This window comes from Dipodomys merriami, unplaced genomic scaffold (genome assembly GCF_024711535.1).
Source record: "Dipodomys merriami isolate MVZ:Mamm:240054 unplaced genomic scaffold, mDipMer1.0.p SCAF_7, whole genome shotgun sequence".
Classification (NCBI taxonomy): Eukaryota; Metazoa; Chordata; class Mammalia; order Rodentia; family Heteromyidae; genus Dipodomys; species Dipodomys merriami.
The window spans coordinates 49482599-49502179 of NW_027206290.1; the positions used below are offsets into that span (position 1 = coordinate 49482599).

The window sequence follows — 19581 nt, forward strand, 5'->3', positions numbered from 1 at the left end:
TGTTCTCGTCACCATACCAGAAAGTTCCTGTTCTCTCAGGATAGAGTTCATCTAGGGTTCACAGCCTGCTTCTTATGTGACCTTAAGCTATTTATAAATATCTCACTACTCTGATACCCTCACTTATAAATTATTATTAAGGGTTTTGTAAGGCTGAATGAAAAGAACAAATAACACATGCATTGCTCAGGCATCATAGACACACTGTAATGAGAAGTTATTACAAGTGTGTGTGTTGCTTTGTCTGTGTGATCCTGGTGTTCAAAATCATAGTTGCCTGCTTGTTCTGTTGGCTGGTACTCTACCACATGAACCCTGATTGGACTGGTTATTTTGGAAAAGGAATCTAGCCATCTTTTCTCCCTGGGCTGGCTTTAACCTACAGTCCTCTAGATCTCAGCCTCCTGGGTGGCTAAGATTATAATCAGGAGCCACAAGAACTTGGCTTTATTAAAGTATTTATAATTTGGGGTCTACTGGCCTATCTCAAGGCAAAAGTCCTTTCTTCCATTCATGACCACCAAGCCATGAATAACCTCAGAGGAAAGCTGCTGTATTTCATATCCTATGGCAGAATACATGAAGTTGTTTCTCCAATCAGAAGAGCTCTTGGAGAGTCAGTCTTCCCTCTTCTGAAAAGAATGGAGATAAATTAGCACTAAAAGCTATCAGATTGGCCACACACTGGGAAAATAACCTTTAATTTTCTGAAGTCCACACAGATCAAGGTACTGACCAGCACTGCCCTCAGCTGTTTAGGAAAGACACCCTAGAACTGGCTGGACCTCTCTACCTCTTCAAGTTGTGTTCTTTCCTGGACATGGTCCTTTTCCTCAGTGAACTCAGCCTTCTCCCCCAAAGTTCTTAGAGGCAAAGAAAGCTACCAAAGAGCTCCAGTGAGTCCCCATTTTCTAGCTTCCATCTGCCTTTTAGGGGTTACCCTCTGCAGCATACCTCCACCCCCACCCTGGTATTTGTCTTCTCTGCATCTGACAGCACACCCAGGCCACACCCCAGAGTCAGCTTTGTTTCAGTAAAAATTGAAAGTCAGCTTCCAAGAGATCCTTGGGCCTTTCCAAAGTAGAGACAATTATGCTTTTATGCTTCTGAGCTTTCTCCCTCGTTGAGTAAAATTGCCATGCTGATCTCACTGGCTAGAGTTGTAAACATTACCTGTGAGGAGGAGAACATGGCGTTTATCAAGTGGACCCTATTCTGTCAGAGGTTTGACAAGCTCTGTGAGTCAGAGCAGAGCCTGTCTGGGCTTCATTGCTGGGATGACGTCTTAGCTTCCATTTGCCATAGTTAATGGCCCTCCATTAACAATCTGTGGATGAAGACAAGGGTGACATGTATTTTTTTCCTTGCATATTGAGAACTCCTTGAGAATGATTATCTACAAAAAATATCTGACGATTGTCAATTGAATAGGTCTTGCACATTTTGTTCAGGTAGTAGATACAATACTAGAAGAATATTCTGAAGCCATCCGATTTTAATAAGGCAACTCCTCTGGAGAAAAACCCAATGTTCCAGGGGCCCTTGGGCGTGTCTAGCATCTGCTGGTGGTCGTAACTCCGTGTGCTTATTTGAGTTGGTTGCAGGCCATGAAAAGTCAAGTTGTCTGATCACAACTCGTGCATTTACAGTCTGCCTCAAGGCAAACAAGAATATTCATTCCCAAGAGTGAAATGTCTGCATTACATAGATGGCAAGATTGGAATGATAAATCATACTTATACTTTTTTTTTGCCAAGAGACTTAGGTTCCCATTTTAAACGCTAGAAACTTGATTTAAAATGTGTAAGGTAATGCTCTGGGGATGGAGTATAACTTTTTGAATGAACTGAGCCTCCATGAATTATCTTTCTCTTGCTTTAAATCATAAAGAAAGAAAAAAAAAGTCTTTTTGATAGCATACCATTCTTATCTACTTGCATTCTGACCAAGGGAGCAGGCTGGGTATCAGGATATTTTATCCTCAGGAAAAAAATAAAAAGAACAAAGGAAATGAAATACAAGGAAAAGTTAGAAGCACGAACTCTGGGTAAAGAAGGCTCAAGTGGCAAAGTCAGTTATTATACAAAAACAGATGCTGGCTTCAACTAGCCTTCATTACAAATTTGCCCAATAATAAGGAAAGCCAAAGGCCATGGTCCACAGACTCTCCACAGATCTAGAGAGTTGGGTTCCTACCTGCCCACCTAACAACAGACAGAGTAGCTCAGCTTTCCCTCCTCCCACAAACTTGCCCTTTGAGAAATAATGTCACCATCTGCCCAAACCTCTGACCATCCACAGACGCTTCCCTATGCTTCTAGCATGGAATGTATTTGTTGTTCCTTCCTTATTTTCTTTGCCTAAAATCTCCCATACCCATCCTCAACTCATTTCTTATCCTGCCTGGATTGTTTATACAAGGCCCTGTCTGGCCTCTGTGTTTCTAACCTTCCATTTCCCTTTTACCCCTGCTCAGTGGGCCCTGCACTTGAGTGCATTCACTACGCAGTGGTCTCATAGGTCTCAATTTTATCTGGAGTCAGGTGGTGTAGAATCTTATACTACTTCCTCATTTCAAACAGTAAATTATCTACCTGCTTTGCTTTGCTCATACCGGCAATAAGGTTAATCAGATCCGTCCTTCTGTGATAGAGATGATTGTAACTACAGTGCAATAACTGAACAACGTTAGTTCCAATCATGTCTAGTTAATATTCCAAAAGTAGATGTTTTCTTTGCAGAATTAAGAAATAAGAAATACAGAGACAGAATATAGCAGCACACATTCATTGAACATTAATAAAAGTAGGAGCATCAGTTGGCCTGGATTTAAGTCCAAGCCAAGCTATTCACTCAGTTAGATGACCCCATGAATCCTGGAAAAGTTACTCAAGCCATCTGAGCCTCTGCTCCTGGCCTCATGAAACTGCCTTAGTCCCACTCACAACACATATATTTGAAACTCTACTGTCTTTGGACAAAGAACAGAGTATTTGTGGTGCACAGTTTATCTTCATCTTTGGTGGCCTCTGTTTCATTCTCATTGGCCTTCTTCCATTCCCCAAAGGGAAAGACCAGAATGACACCTACCAGGGGATTCTTTTCCAACTCTGACAATATTTGCATCAATTTGAGTAACTGTTCTGAGTAATCAATTTCATTTCCTGCCACTCAGCTTGGTCCTTCCTAGGAAGACAGAACGAGGATAATATAAATAAAATATGGGATTTCATACCCAAGATGAAATGAAGTACAGAGTATATTTTAGGTACTTTGGCTTTCAACCTTACCTATTTTTATTGTATGTTTTATTTCATTGTCTTCTGAATAACCTCATTAACACTAGTGGAAAGATTCAGCAGAGACAGCAGAGACAAATCTCCCTCTGGCCTTTGAGTATCATCAAGGAGGATGTCTAACGAGTCCAATAATAAGGAGGCTGTGACACCCCGTGGTTATCTTTGGGATGGGTTGACAGTCACTGGAGTATTTTAAGTCAGTAGTTTTTGACTACGGACACCCAAGATGTGATGGGGTCCTACACAGGGTTTCCAAACCATTGCTGATGATCTAAGATCTGATAACATAAAGAGTCACACAGGTTCTTTATATAACAGGTTTGTATAGCGGATAAGCTGTTACTAAACGTCTTAGACAATGGTCCTTAGAACCTTTATCATCAAGTTTTTAAGAACCCCAGAAGCTGGGCATTGTTGGTTCAGGCCTGTAATCCTAACTACTGAGGAGTCGGAGGGGGGGGGGGAACACCTGGAAATTACACTGTATGGACTTTGAGAAAATTCATAAGCAAAGCTCTTTGAAACACTACCTGAAATTCACAGGGGGGGTTGTTTGCTTTTTTCTTTTTTGGGGGGGAATAATGAGGGGTTGTGCTTGTCCTTGGGCTTGAACTCAGGGTCTAGGCTGTCTCTGAGTTTATTTACTCATGGCTAGTGCTACCACTTGAGCCACAATTCCACTTCCAATGTGTGTGTATATGTGCAGTACACTCACATTTGCATATGCTTTCTCACACACACAGTTATGTACACAACAAATTTAGCCATAAAGTGACACACTCATGGGCATACACACATAGAGACATTCATATACTCATGCACGTATTTATTATTAGCCAAAGCTTAATAATTCACACTCAGATTCCTCACAAAAGTAAACTCTATCTTCAACACTTACAATGTAACTAGTCCCAATATCTTCACTGATTTAGGGTTCAGATATCTGTAAAACAAAGTTTTGGAGTTATTACTTCTTATTCACCTCATGGCACCTTTTCAAAAAATTAAATAGAAATGACTTTTATGGTTTTGCCGGTTGATATTTCACGTAAATTGTCAGCAAGTATAAATAACTCCAAGCAGGCATGTACTCTTAAAGCATTTTAGGGACTCAGAAACAAAAGATGAGAGTAAATAAAAATCAGAAGGTCCAAATGTTTATTTTAATGACCATGCCATGCCTATTGTAAAGAATCCAGTTTTGACTTTCCGCATCTAAGTCGTTTTCATTTTTATTAGTTCCCTTCAAACAGCTTTATATGATAATGGCCATTTTTCATAAGAAAGAAATAGAAAAAAGGGGAAAGGCTTATAAACTAAGAAAAAATAAGAGGGAACTTCTTTTTTCAGGATTATGAAATTCTCCAAAAGCTACAAATTAATTACCACTTCAGTGTCTGCCCAAACACCTACATTGGAGGGGAGAATCAAAGAAAAACACATCTTCTTTTAACCCCAACAAGGACATAGGTTATGAATCATCAGATTACCAGAAACAAGTCTCAGATTTTCCTTGGGCTGATGAAAGCAGGCAATCACGTGTCCTCTGAGCGAATACTTAAAGGACCTTTAGAGAGGGGAGGGCCTGAATTCATCTACTTGGACATTCTCAAAACCCAACTTGAAACTGAGCTGAAAGTGATTTTTAACCCTTGTTTGATTATTTCCAGGATTTGGTCTCAAAGAGTTGTTCCCTGTTCTCAAGGAGCTCAAGGGAACATGGGCCTGGGATCAGCAGAATAGTAGACAAGCAGTTATAATGCAGTGGCAACTGTTTGAAGCAGGAGGTGTTGTGAGGCTATACCACACCTAAAAGAGGCATCAAAGCAGCCTTGGGAGGTTAGGGAAGGCCTTGAAAAGAAGCAGCATCAGTGCTAAGCCTCCAGAAAGAAGAGATGTCATGGGCACTTGTGAAGCCATTCCCCCATGGGGAAAAATGTGGAAGAATGGCCTGAACTTCAGAACAAGAGAATTACTTTAAGAAATACAAAATGATAGCAGGGGCTCACACCTGTAATTCTTGCTACTCAGGAGACTGAGATTTGAGAACCACATTTCAAAGCCAGTGCAGACAGGAAAGTCCGTGAGACTCTTTTTCTCCAGTTAACTACCAAAGAGCTGTGGATTGAGCTCTGGCTCAAGTGGTAGAGTGCCAGCCTTGAATGAAAAAGCTAAGTTGGGATAGCACTCAGGCCTTGAGTTCAAGCCCCAATACTGGCACAAAAAAAAAAAAAAAAAAAAGGCAGGAGAAGGAATACCAAATTGTGAAGGAGAGCAAATGTGAATGCTACTACAGATAAAAAAGGCAATAAAAATTTATTGTGGGGGCAATACACTTAGACAAATACATTCATTACAGTCTTAACTCTGGCAGACTACTTCAAAGTTTAGTAATGAACACCTGGCTGTTCAGTTCATCTTCCAGTGAAACAATGTATGCATTTTTATCTTCTTGGAAGTAAGGTGCGAGAACCAAGCCCAAAAACTCAGGAGTGAAGGTCCAGGACTAGAAGTTAGGGAAACTGCCTCCAAGTCCACTAGCCTTTCTCCTGCTTCACTTTCAAAACTGTGTTGATTGTGGTAGGTTTTCCTCTCTGAAATAGTTGACAACATTTTTATAAGGAGTTATATAAATTATTAGATAATTTAAATTTGTACTGACACTACATATATATGTATGTATATATATATATATACATATATTCATAATTGGTATACATCTATGGCCTTAAAGATTGATCATTTCTAAGCCAGGTATCAGTGGCTCACACCTTTATTCCTAGCTGCTCAGGAGGCTGATATCAGAGAATCAAGGTAAAAGCTAGCCAAAGCAGAAAAGTTGACAACACTTCATCTCCAATTAACCAGCAAACAGCTGGACTGGAGCTGTAGTTCAAGTGGTAGAGCACCAACCATGAGCAAGAAATCCAAGGAAGAGCTCAAGGCTTTCAGTTAAAGTGGCAGTGCAGGAGAGGGAGAGAGCAGTGTGGGGCGGGGGAGGGGAGGAAAGAAAACAAAAACATTTCTTATTTATATTTTTAAAAAACTGTCAAAATCCTGGCTGGTAGGTCTTTTGAAATATATAATTAATTTTTATCATCCATGATTAACTTACTGTTCTATAGAACATTGAAAGTTATTTTATCTGCACCTGTATATCTGTAACCATTACTCATGTTCTTTCAACTCTTCTTTAGTCAGTGGATCTAGGCAATGTATCCATTTAAATTCACTCCGGTTGGCCATTCACATTACTTCTTATAAGTCTCAGGATGGTTAAATTTTAGCTTGTCTGACAAGGAAACCTGTGATCTTTACAGTGTACTTAATATAAGCAATATCTTTAAGATATGATTACAATTTTCATACAAACATAAAATGAAGACATATCAAAATTATTATTTGACTGACTAGTGAGAGAACTAGTAACATCTAGTTTAAAGGAGAATTCTTGTTATTATACATATAGCATCATATATACGTAAGTAATAAAGAATACAGATGCAAGAAATGTACTCATTATCATGCCCATGTAATTGTAACCCCCAATAAAAAAAATAATGTTTTGATGTCAAAAAAAAAAAGAATACAGATACAAAACTGGTCAGTATTAATGGGGCAGTAATTAATTGGGTTCTTCCTGGCACAAAGCATTTTTATTTCTGTGGGGAAAATGTTTCAAATTATGATCACTTCTCTACAGTGTTTTACACCATGCAAAATAATTCAAAGGCACCTAAAGGAGGAAGATAACTTGAAAGCACAAAGCAGACCAGACACCAGATCAGTCATCTTTTTGCTCATTTCAAAGTCTTTCATGATTATATCCTCAGCATTCTCTTGAGATGTTTTTGTTTGCTTTTTCTGTTTGTTTTTTTAGCAATCTGCAATGCTACCCAAGAAAATGGTATCATACAAAGGAGAAAACTCTGGTTAGAATGGTAACACTCACAGGACGTAAGAATTTCTTGGAAATTGTTATTCAAATGTGGCTTCTGGACTCCACCTAAAACTCCACCTGCAGAGTCAAATCCCACTCAGATATCTGAATGCTTACAGGTTCTCCTGGATTCAGACTGCCAGGTTTGAGTACCACTGTGACTCACACAAAGACACACAATAGCCCAATGACAGATGCAAACCAAAATACCGACATCCTAACTCTCTGCGGACAGGTCTGAGTTTGACTTTGGGCCTCTTCTCATGTCCTTCACCTTATGAGGTTTTATAGACCTCTGGAAAATAAGAAACAAAGAAGGCTTGAGACCAAGTAAGACAGAAGACTCCCTGGGAGTCTCGTTCCTGTTCTCTAAGTACATTACTTCTTGGCAAATGCATCAACTTAATTAAAACTAAATGTAATTCTAATGCACCAATTTGATTTAAAAATAATCTTCACAGTCACCAGGACATCAAAATGCAATTAAGGCTATTTGAGGAAAGTCTCTGGTGCATATTATGTTCTGATGCTGTATTCTGTCAAGAAACCCAGATCTTCCCGAATGTCACTAATGTCTTTAGCTGGGCCCTCCCCCTCTGCACTCTAATGCCTCTCTCAGTTAGGTTCTGGAGAGCATGATCCATGACAGTTCAGGAACATTTCCCACATTCCTTCCAAATGACCCTTCAGCTGGATTCTCCTGCTGGTCTGTGGTCTTGGGAAAGGGCAGCCTTGCAGACATCAGGCTTCAGACAAAAATCACTGCAAAGTCTGTAAGTTCTTGGTGACTTATGCTCCCTGATTCTAGACCAAGAAAATGCACACTGAAAAATAGATCTGGTGAGACAATTAGAAGTAGTTCTAAAATTAATGAGCTCATTTGTCTGGTATCTTGTTCTGCTCCCTTTAGTTTGGTTTCTCAAGAATGTCTGTTTGGGTGTGGATAACTGTGTAGTTCTTGCAAGTTTGATGTGCGTGTGTGTGTGCACATGCGCGTGTGCACACGCAAGTAATATGGCTTAAATTCAGGGCCTTGTATTCTTGCCTGACTTCCTCACTCAAGGCTGTTGTACCTACCACTTGAACCAAGTTCTACTTTCAGCTTTTTGGTGGTTAGTTGGACATGTAAGTCTCATGGACGTTTATGAGTGGGCTGGCTTTGAACCAGTCTTCAGATCTCAGCCTTATGAATAGCTGGAATTACAGATATGAGCCACCAGCTCCTGGTAGGGTTTTTTTGTGTGTGTGTGAGATGAAAGAAAAAGTTAAGAAATATTAAAGATTGGTCTGGGAAGGTGGCTCAGTGGTAGAGCACTTGCCTTGAATGCCTGAGGCCCTGGGTTCGATTCCCCAGCACCACATAAACAAAAAGAAAAAAAGCCGGAAGTGGCGCTGTGGCTCAAGTGGTAGAGCGCTAGCCTTGAGCTAAAGAGCTGAGGGACAGTGCCCAGGCCCAGAGTTCAGGCCCCACAACCAGACCCCCCCCAAAAAAAAAGAAATATTAAAGATGGTCCAAAATACCTGCAGAGTAACCTGGGCAAATCCCATGAGTTTTGACAAAACATGAGTAATGACTAATGCAAGAATCAGCTTGATTTAGTAAAGTTAGCCATGATGTATTCAATCCCTGCCTGTGAAATCTCTCTGAACCTGCTTACATATGTGAAAAGAAACCTAGTCCTGCCCACTTTGTTCAATGAATATTCATTCTTCACTCCCCCTCCAAGCTATTTAGTGGTCCCCTTCCACCCTACCCAAATTACCATTGTCATCAACCCCTGGGCTCTGATATGACCTTGTGTTCACTAGCTCCAGCAGAGGAGTAGGGGTACTGGAGGAGTAGGGGTACTGAGGTTGGTGTAAAGAGAAGGAGATACTTTTTTGAAGCTCTGAATTAGTCTAAAAGCACTAAATTCAAAGATTTTATTAGCCCACCATCTCTGTCTAAACCCAAAGGACTCTCATTAAAAAAGTAATATAACCAGAGTGTTGGTGTGGACCTGTAATCCCAGCTACATGGGAGGCTGAGGCAGAGGATTGCAAGATCAAGGCCACCCTGGGCAACATAGCAGGTCTCTGTCTCCAAAAAAAAAAAAAAAAAAACAAAGGCAATGCTCATTAGATCCTCTAATTTCTTTTTTATAAGTTTTTTTATTGTGAAAATACTGTACAGAGGGGTTACAGTTACATGAGCAAGGTAATGAGTATATTTCTTACCAAGCATGGTTGCCTTTAATTTCTAAGTGAAAAATGACAGGTTTAGGAGGAAGTGCATTTTCATAGTGCCAAAGATGTCCCCATATGCTTTCCCATTTAATCTACACAGCAACTTTGCAAAGCAAATATAGTTCATAATATATTTATTGTGCATAATGCACAAGCATAAAAATATAATTGAGACAGCTGAGACTCCAAGAGAGGCATATGGGTTTGGAATTTCTGTTTGGATCAGTTTTATACTTGTTTCTGTCCCTCTGGTGTTCTCTTCTCATTCAGGGATGGCACTCACTGTAAATTCCCAGTTTATACATCCTTCTCTTTTGCCATAGCCAACATCCAGGGGGACAGCAATTACATCTCAACAATAATGATGGCAATCTGCTATTGGGGATTTACCTAAATATGTCCTGCAAACACTATCACAATTAGTTACTCATGAACCGATGAAGTAGGTGTTGCTGTTATCCTCACATTAAGAGTTGAAGACACGGAGGCTTGGTGAAGTCCTCTCATCGAGACCTAAAAAGCCATAAGCATTCAGGAAATATTAACTTGGCTGCCCTATACCCAAATTTGGCTACACCAGAAGAGATGGGGGAGTGAAGAAAGACAGATTTTCTCTCAATTCCAAAAGTATTCAGTGTGTCCCAAATACTCAGGAAATTAAGGTCCCAGATCACCCTGCTTGGATGATCATGTTCCAGAATAGGACCAGACTGAAGTTCCAGGTGGTCCTTGCTGGGGAACCAGGTGTTTCTCCAACGCAGGAGGTGTGGATTTCTCACTAGTGGGAGTCTGATATCTGAGTCAGCAAGCCTGTGGTTTATGGGATTTGTACTGCTTCATGCCCCTCCTGGAAGCAGCCCACAATGAGAGCATTCTTTCCCTCACAGCCTGCACTGACTCAGAATCCATCTCCATACTAGACTCCCAGTAGTAGATCTGGATAGACACCCAAGATAAAACCACTCTGTAGTATCATGGTTTTGCTTCTGTGTTTTGGTGAATGTGTGAAGCCAGTTTTGAGGCCCTGACTGGAGTCTGATCAGTTCTGCCTCTTGAGTAGCTGATCAAGTCAGCAAGTCTACAACCTCAACAATTCATCTTCCTGAGCTCTCCCATCTGGATTTCTTGGCAATGAGTCTAACTACCCTCTCTGGAGCTGGGACTAAAGAAAGTATACTCTAGCCTTACTTTGAGGCCTGTGAAATTATCCAAAGTACCTGATCTACAGGGAACCCTGGCAAAGCCCTAGCCTGCTGTACACAAGCTGTCCCCATAGCTCCAGCTGACTAGTACTCTGACTCCAGCAAGTCTTGATTCTCAATTGTGAGTTTACCATCTCAACCCTTGTATCAACTTAGCTCTCTTCTACCATGGTGCTGTGTGCTGTACTCTGCTATCAATACACTAAATCAAAATACTGTGCATACCAGTTCTGTGTGGAGAGCCCTGCCATTGGTCCTGAAGGATGGAGGCCTGATGCTGGTGATTCTCCTCCCCCTCCTTCTGCTTCTGGCTGTTACGAGGATGGATACTGTCTGTCTATGATTTTTCTATACTTCCATGTTTCTGTGACTAATAGGCCCTTTTCCATGGAATGAGTCTTTGTTCATACTTCTGGCATGACTGAGAAAAGTCCTGCTCTGGCTTAAAATTTATTTTGCTTTTTTTTCCAGCAACTTTATGTTTCTGATCCATTCTGTTTGGAACTGGTTAATGAGTCTGAGTTCAGGCTCAGAAGGAAAGAACATTCCTATTGTTGGCTGATACCTGGAGGGGCATGAAACAGTACAAATCTTACAAGCCACAGGCTTGCTGACTCAGATGTTAGACAGCCTCTTGGAATCAAGTGCTACCCTAAAGAAGGGTTCTTCCTACAGTAAAAAAAAAAAAAAAGATATTAGCTGTCTCTGCCTGCAGCTCAGATGATTTGAGTATTGTCAAGGAGAAGCCCATTCTCAGTCTTTATGGCTATATTCTATTCATTTTATTTATAGACCTTAAGCTAACTCATAATTATATACTTAATGATTGTACATATAATATATTAGGTATCAATTACTTATCTATTTATTAAATGTTTTATCTTTTGCCTTGTTTACTCTCAAACTTTCTCACTAGAACATTAGTTCCAGTGAGGATTTTATTCCCCAAAGTGCACGAGGTACTTAGCAAAATGATCCTTTCCAAACTCACATTCTGTTAATATTTGTTGAATAGGTAAACAAAAAGCAAAGTGATGCATAAATACATCAATTTAACTCTCCCTACTCAACAAGCAATTTTCTACTCCTGGTGAAGTTCTTTTATAGAAAAAAAAATAACTCTTTCAGAAGTCTGTCTAGTATTTCTCATAAAATTATAGCTTACCTGCCAAGTGCTTTATTGTGCAAGGGCATACATTTCTGGGACTGTCCACTCTGCACACATTAAAGAGTGGGTCTCTATGGGGCTGGGAAGGTGACTCAGTGGTAGAGCGCTCGCTTTCATGCATGAAGCCCTGGGTTCGATTCCTCAGCATCACATAAGCAAAAAGAAAAAAGCTGGAAGTGGTGCTGTGGCTCAAGTGGTAGAGCACTAGCCTTGAGCTGAAGAGCTGAGGGACAGCGCCCAGGCCCAGAGTTCAGGCCCCATGACCGGACCCCAAAAAAAAATCCAGTAAAGAGTGGGTCTCATAAAATATTATCTTATATGATCATATGCACATAGCTATTGAGCATTTGTCAACCACAACCACACCTATGAATATCCTCCTTCAGCTTGACTGTGTGAATGTCTAGAGTCCTGTATAATTTATCATGTCCCAGTTGCATATATAAGTACATGTATGTACATATATGTATGTATATATGCACATATATGTAATATGTATATGTGTACATATGTCTTTTAATCATTCAGTGTGTTTACTCATAGATTTATAAGAACATTCTAGTTGCCACAAATGAGGGAAACCATGCAACTTGTCCCTTTGGTTCTGGCTTACTTCACTTCATATAATTTTCCCCAAGATTTTTCATTTCCTTATGAATGGTATAATATTGTTCTCTCTGATGGATGAGTAGAATTCCACTGTGTATATATACCACATTTTCTTGATTCACTGAAGGGCATCTGGGTTGATTCTGGAATGCAGCAAGAACATGGTTATGCTGGCAGCTTTAGTGTCTATCAACTCTACAACAACAATAAAAATAAAAAAAAAAAAACTTTAGAAAAAGAGTGAGTCTCCTGCTAGACTATAATAACAGAGGGACAATCCAGGTAGCATCCTCTTTTTCCCTTAGGAAAAGTACCTCCCTCAGTCCCCAACTTCCTTTCCTACTTACAAGTTCTACCAAACCATCAGCAAAGTCATTGTATATGCTACTGACACCTGGTTTCTAAGGTTAGTGGGTTAAATAAAATCTGTTGGAACTTAGATTTTTCTACATAGATTTTCTTCCTTCTGCTTAATTAAATCCTTCACCTGGAAAAGTGATTTTTTCAGTCCTCTTGTTTTCAGGAGCAGACTGTAACAGATTGAGCTGAAACTGGTATTTTTGCCTTTCCTCCCTAATCTTTCCCTTAATCTTTTTCCTGGTACTAGGGATTGAATTTGGGGCCTTATGCTTGTTAGACAGGTACTCCAGTCCTTTTGTGCATTGGTTATTTTTGAGATGGGGTTTCAATTCATGCCCTGGACATCCTGAGCTGTAATCCTACTTGCACACTCTTGTATCACTGAAATGGAAAGCACATGCCACAGTGTGCAGCCATTGAGCTTCCTGTTGAACTGGGTTAATTAAGAGGTGTGTACCACAGCACCCAACCAATGATTGAGATGGAGTCCCAGGAATGTTATATACCTGAATGAAATGCAATCTCCCAATCTCCACTTCACAAGTAACTAGGATTTCAGGCTTCAGCCACTCTGCCTGGCTACCCCATTTATCCTTTATTTTATTTATGTTTTAATTTTTTTATTTTAGTGTAAAGATGATGTACAGAGGGGTTACTGTTAGATAAGTAAGATAATGAGTACATTTCTTGTCAAACAATGTTACCCCCTCCCTCATTTTTTCCCACTTGCCTCCCCGCACTACCCCACACCAAGTTGTACAGTTCATTTCCAACATAATGTCTTTTGAAAACTTTTTATTGTAAAAGTGTTGTACAGAGGGGTTACAGTTACATAAGTAGAGTAAGGAGTACATTTCTTGCCCAACTCCCCCCTCCCCAAGTTGTAGAATTCATTTCCAACATAGTATCTTGTGAGTGTCACTGTTGCATTGTTTTACACTTTTGTCCTTTGTCTCACCATTTTTATATGCCCCTTCCCTTCTCCAAATCAGATACACATATAAACTAGACACAGGGTACCAAAATTAAAAACAGTGACATTGGGGGATAGACCAAAGGAAAAGAAAGAAAGAAGTTATTACTTCACACATTACATTAAAAAACAACAACCAAAAAAAAAACTTCTTGTTTCCATATCTTGGATTTCTTTTCGATTAACATCATTTTTATATGGTCATATGTACATAGCAATGAGCTATTGTGATCCTTTGCTAGGACTATCCTAGACATATACTGATTCTTACAAATGAGGGGGGAAAAACCTGTTTGGGAGATCTGGCTTACTTCACTTAATATGAATTTTTCCAAGTCTTTCCATTTCCTTAAGGAATGGGGCAATGTCATTCTTTCTGATGGAAGCAAGTAATTCCATTTTGTATATATACCACATTTTCTTGATCCAGATGCTGAGGGCTGATTTTATATCTTAGCTATGGTAAATAATGCTGCAATGAACATGGTTGTGCTAGTCACTTTAGTGTGGCCTTGTTTGTGATCATTTGAGTAAATGACCAGGAATTGGATTTCTGTAACATAGGGAGTTCTATGTTTAGTCTTTTGAGGAACCGCCATACTGCTTTCCAGAGTGGTTGAACCAGTTTAGATTCCCATCAATAGTATAGAAGTGTGCCCTTTTGGCCACATCCCCATCAGCATCTGTTATTATCTGTTTTCTTGATATTGACCATTCTAACTGGGGTGAGGTGGAATATGTATTTCTCATGGCCAGAGATGTTGAACATTTCTTCATGTGTCTATTGGCTATTCTTGTTTCTTCTTGAGAGACATCTCTCTTTCATCTTTCAATGATGCATCTCTTTTCACAGTATTCTGAATTATGAAGAGAGGTCTCTGTCAGGCTCCCTTTCCTCAGTTCATACAAATTGACTTGCAGAACATAATGTAGGTGCCTGAAAAGAAAATGCAGGCTATGGCTACAGGAGTTTCAGGTCTCAGGTCCATACCAACTTATGAAGAAAAAACGAGAAAGAGATATTTTAGAGAGAAAATGTTTGCCCTTCAGGAGATTTCCACTTCTTGTCTCACTATAAACCTTTGTGTCCCATAAAAGCCTTTCTTATCCTGATTTATTCCCTCCCTGAAGTCTCCTCTCCCCTTCTATACACACCAAGATGGAGACTTAAGACATCAAAGATTCCTCCAGCCAGATCACAGGTGACCCATGCCTGTAATTCTCACTACTCAGGAGCCTCAATTTGAGGCCAGCCCAAGCAGAAAAGTTCATAAAACACTATCTAAAAAGAAAAAGAAAAGAAAAACAGCATAAACCAAGGCAGGAGATGTGGCTCAAGTGGTAGTATACCAGGCTAGCAAGCAGAAGGCCATGAGTTCAAATCTCAGTACTGGAAAATAAAAGAGAGAGAAAAGTATTCTTTCCTTAGGGCTAGCTTTAAATAAATCTATTTTGTTCCATTAATTTTTGTCTTCCTAGTTTTCAGCACTGTGGTGAGCATGCTATAAGCCTTAGATTATAGTAGCACTAGAAGCCTGCTATATTGGAATGCTGAATGGAATGAATATTAACTGAAAATTGAAAATGACAGCAGAGGAGATTGAATAAAGATATCAGTGTGAGCACACAAATCTGTTTCCACTTTTGCTCCAATCCCTAAGAATGTCCAAAAGTATCTTTTCTAAAGAATTCTTCATAAGAATACAAACTAGAAGAATGTCAGCAGAAAACCTGAAATCTTGGGAATTTCCTGGCAAGCTAAAGCAAAGGTGATCAGGAGAGAACAATGAACACCAAAAAAAACAAAGAATGTTCAGGGAATAAGAAATCAGCTTTAGATTTAAGTGACTTGAATAACACTGAGCAGACTCACTCAAGAGAAGGGGGAGGGGCATCTACAGTGGAAACACTGTACTTCTAGAACAGATTCTTCACCCTGCCTATATCTGGGTCATTTGCCCTGAAACTTCCCAGTTGGTCGCATGTCTTACCCCACTCCCTGAGTGCAGCCAGCCTGGTCCTGTGCCTGGGCTTTAAAAGATAATGTGTGGCAGAAGTGACGATGGGTTCTTTCTGATCATGTGTATTAGTTAGAAGCCTTGTGTTGTCTCACGTATTTCCAGTTGCTGTTCTTGAACTTCTATGGTTACCATAACTCTCCAAATGGGCTGTGAGGATGTGAGACATATGTAGTAGGAGAAAGTCACCACCATAGACCCCTCTGCCCATGGCCAGCCAATTCTCAGGTATGCAAATGAGCCATTCAGGTTTGTGGCTGTTGTCACAGGCACCACTACAGCCATATATAATTGACAGAGCCCCCTTCCCCTCCCCCGCCCTGTGTGTGTAACACTACATCATTGCTGATGAAGAGCAATTGCTAAGCCATGGTGTTCGACTCCAGAGCTAAACCACTGTCTGTTCTCTACTGAACAGGTGCCCAAGGAAATTTCCAAGTAGACACAGATGCCTAAGAAAGAATTGGGCTGGAAAAACTAAAGACCAGACCTTCCATAGTACAGGGAAAATGGAAAGGAAGGGCATTTTTACTTAGGAGGAAATGAATTTCTCTCACACCAGCAGTGAAGGAAGCCCTTCTTGACACCATTAGAGGAGCAGCCACAGTGCTGGCCTGCTGCATTTTGAAGTAGACAAAAATGAGATGTATGAACTGACACACTCTGATCCATTACATAGAACCAGTCAATAGCCCTTATACTTAGAAGACCCCAGGCAGGCCAGATCTGTGTCATCACACAAAAGCCTGCATGGCTGTCTATATCATCTGCCTCCATTTCACTCCTTATTACCAAAAGACAACCAAGAAATACCAGATATTCAAGAAAATCCTTTGACCTGAAGGAGAGATAATAAGATGAGCCAACTAATCTTAGCAGAAACAATTCAGTCAAGGAAGGAAATGCTGTGTTGGGAACATGAGGAATTAGGATCCCTTCAAGAAAAATTTACTGAGAGTAACAACAGCTGCATCCAAAATCCTGGTCCCTCCGGCTCATTTCTTCTCTCAATTCTGTTACCGGGGACCTATAGCCTCAACTACATGTTAAGTCAACATATGCCTCCTTCCTAGCTTTTCTACCTTCTTTTCTTTAAGTTGTAGCACAGTTATAGGCAAAAAACAAAAATTGAGAAGTTCTCTCTTCTCAGTTTTAGCCAACACTGAAAATAAATTTGTTTTGGCATATACACAAAATTCTTTTTTTTAATGTGATAACTGGTAAGGATAAATAAGGAGGAAGAATGATGGAAGGAGTGAAATTCATCAAGGTGCATTTTACTTATAGACTGACATGTTGAGCTAAAACCCCTTTGTAGAACTGAAGATGAAGCAAAAGAAGACTCTTTTGCAACAATGAGATGTACAAGATGTTATGTCGAAAAATGAACTTTACAACTTTGGCATGAGGGTGGGGGGAAGATGGGAAGGGATAGGAAGGGCTGGGACGGGGAAACAAAGGAGGAGGCAACAATGCTTGATGAAAAATGTACTAAGAGCCGGTGGCTCGTAGCTACTCAGGAGGCTGAGATCTAAGGATCTCAGTTCAAAGCTAGCCCGGGCAGGAAAGTCCGTGAGACTCTTATCTTCAATAAAACTAGAAAACTGGAAGTGGCGCTGTGGCTCAAGCAGTAGAGCGCTGGTCTTGAGCTGAAGAGCTCAGGGATAGCGCCCAAGCCCAGAGTTCAAGCCCCACAACCAACCAAAAAAAAGAAAGAAATGTACTCATTACCTTACTCATGTAATTGCAACCCCTCTATACGGTATTTTCACAATAAAAAAAGAAAAAAAGAACAATAGCAATAATAATAATAAATAAATAACATGAGAACTCCTCAGAACAAACCATTTTTACATTGCATCCATTACAGAAAACAATACTCAGAAATTATTCAGAGCATAGTAAAGAAATAAGAAGAAAGAATCCTTTGAAGTTACATTTCTCCTATTTCAAAAAACTACTCAGTATTAGTATACATAATAGAAAAGATAAGTCCAGATATAAAAGAAAACATTAAGAAGACTAAATTAAGAAAAAAGCTAACACAGAGGGGAAAAAAAGATGACAAATTCATATGAAAGAAAAGAGATATAGGAAGTCTGACATATGTTGACTGGAAGCTCTAGAAGGAAAGGGGAAAGAGAAGAGTAAAACAATGAAACACAAACAGAAACCTTCCCCAGGTGAAAAGAAAGAGGCTTCAGATTGCAAAATCTCCGGTAAGGAATTAACATACAGGCCTACACACTTGCGCACTCACATATGTTACATGAGTTTGAGGAGGGGGGGGTGGGGAAGCAAACAAGAAGTAGCAGGTAGTAACTGTAACTCCAACACACCACCAGCAAAACCTCTGAAATCTTCAGATTAAGCTCAGCAAGTCTTGATAAAAGATGTAAACACACAAACAAATCTAGCTAGAACAAACTCCAAAGGATAGCAACATAGAAGATGACTATGGTATTTTAAAGATTTTTAAAAAGTAATTTTTAATTAAAGCACTTAAATTATGTTTGCTTTCTATTTTCTTGGGTAGGAAATAGCTGGCAAAAAAAGTCATGTTTATTTTATTTCTATTGATTTTAGGATTGTTTACATGAATGAAAAACCATTACATCAGATATTTCATTATCTTTAAATAGTTGTACAAAGGAGTTGCCATTCAACATATGCATACAGTGCATCTTGCTCAGTTTTAATAGTACTTATTTTTCTTTCCTTCCTTTTTTTGCTTTCTCTACTGGCCCATTCAATTTACCCATTTTTCATTTTAGTCCAGGAGACATGATTACTCTTCTAGAGGATTCCAATGAAGACTGGTGGAAAGTAAGTATTACTTAGCATGCCCTTATAGGCACAATACACATGCCTGTGGGGCCAGCCCAGGAAAAATCTAGCAAGAGCTGGGCACAGGCTCATGCCTGTAATCCTACTACTCAGGAGACTGAGATCTGAAGATCACCGTTCAAAGCCAGCCCAGGCAGGAAAGTCTGTGAGACTCTTATTCCAATAAACCACTAGAAAACCAGAAGTGGCGCTAAGTGGTAGAGTGCTCTCCTTGAGCTGAAAAGTGCAGGGACAGTGCCCAAGCCCAGAGTTCAAGCTCCATGGCCGACCCTATCTCAATAAACAATGTGTGTTGAGGCATACTTGCTATCCCATCTTCACAGGAGGTGTAGGTAGGAAGATCATGGTACCAGTCTGGTCCCAGGCAAAAAACAAAAAATCCTGAAATTCTACCCAAAAAGAAAACTAAAGCAATAAAAAGAGCTGGGTGTTCGAGTGAGTGGTTCAAGTGGCAGTCAGTCAATCATGAGTGCTAGCAATCACAAGGCCATGAGTTCAAATCCGAGTGGGGAGAGAGACAAAAAGGAAGGAAGGAAGGAAGGAAAAGAAAGAGAGAGAAAGAAAGAAAGAGAGAGAAAGAAAGAAAGAAAGAAAGAAAGAAAGAAAGAAAGAAAGAAAGAAAGAAAGAAAGAAAGAAAGAAAGAAAGAAAGAAAGAAAGAAAGAAAGAAAGAAAGAAAGGGGAAAGGGGAAGTTACAATAAGTATTACAGTTGCCTATAAATCCTCCTGTTTTCTTTCAGGGAAAAATTCAAGACAGGATTGGCTTCTTTCCAGCCAACTTTGTCCAGAGAGTACAACAAAATGAGAAGATTTTCAGGTGTGTTAGAACCTTCATCGGGTGCAAGGAACAGGGACAGATAACACTGAAAGAGAACCAAGTGAGTACCACACACAAACGCATACCAGGTGTCACCAAAGCCAGCCCCATACATAAGTCAG

The 19581-nt window shown here is 39.9% G+C and overlaps 1 protein-coding gene across 3 annotated transcripts in view; it reads left to right on the forward strand.

The window, feature by feature from the left end:
* The window catches only part of Stac (SH3 and cysteine rich domain), a 142516-nt gene that overhangs the window by 108125 nt on the left and 14810 nt on the right, over positions 1–19581 (forward strand). For all 3 annotated transcript variants that reach the window (XM_070006575.1, XM_070006576.1, XM_070006577.1), the window contains exons 9-10: positions 18570–18621; positions 19383–19520. In XM_070006575.1, the coding sequence (XP_069862676.1) occupies positions 18570–18621; positions 19383–19520 (190 nt within the window). The remainder of the gene's footprint in view (positions 1–18569; positions 18622–19382; positions 19521–19581) is intronic.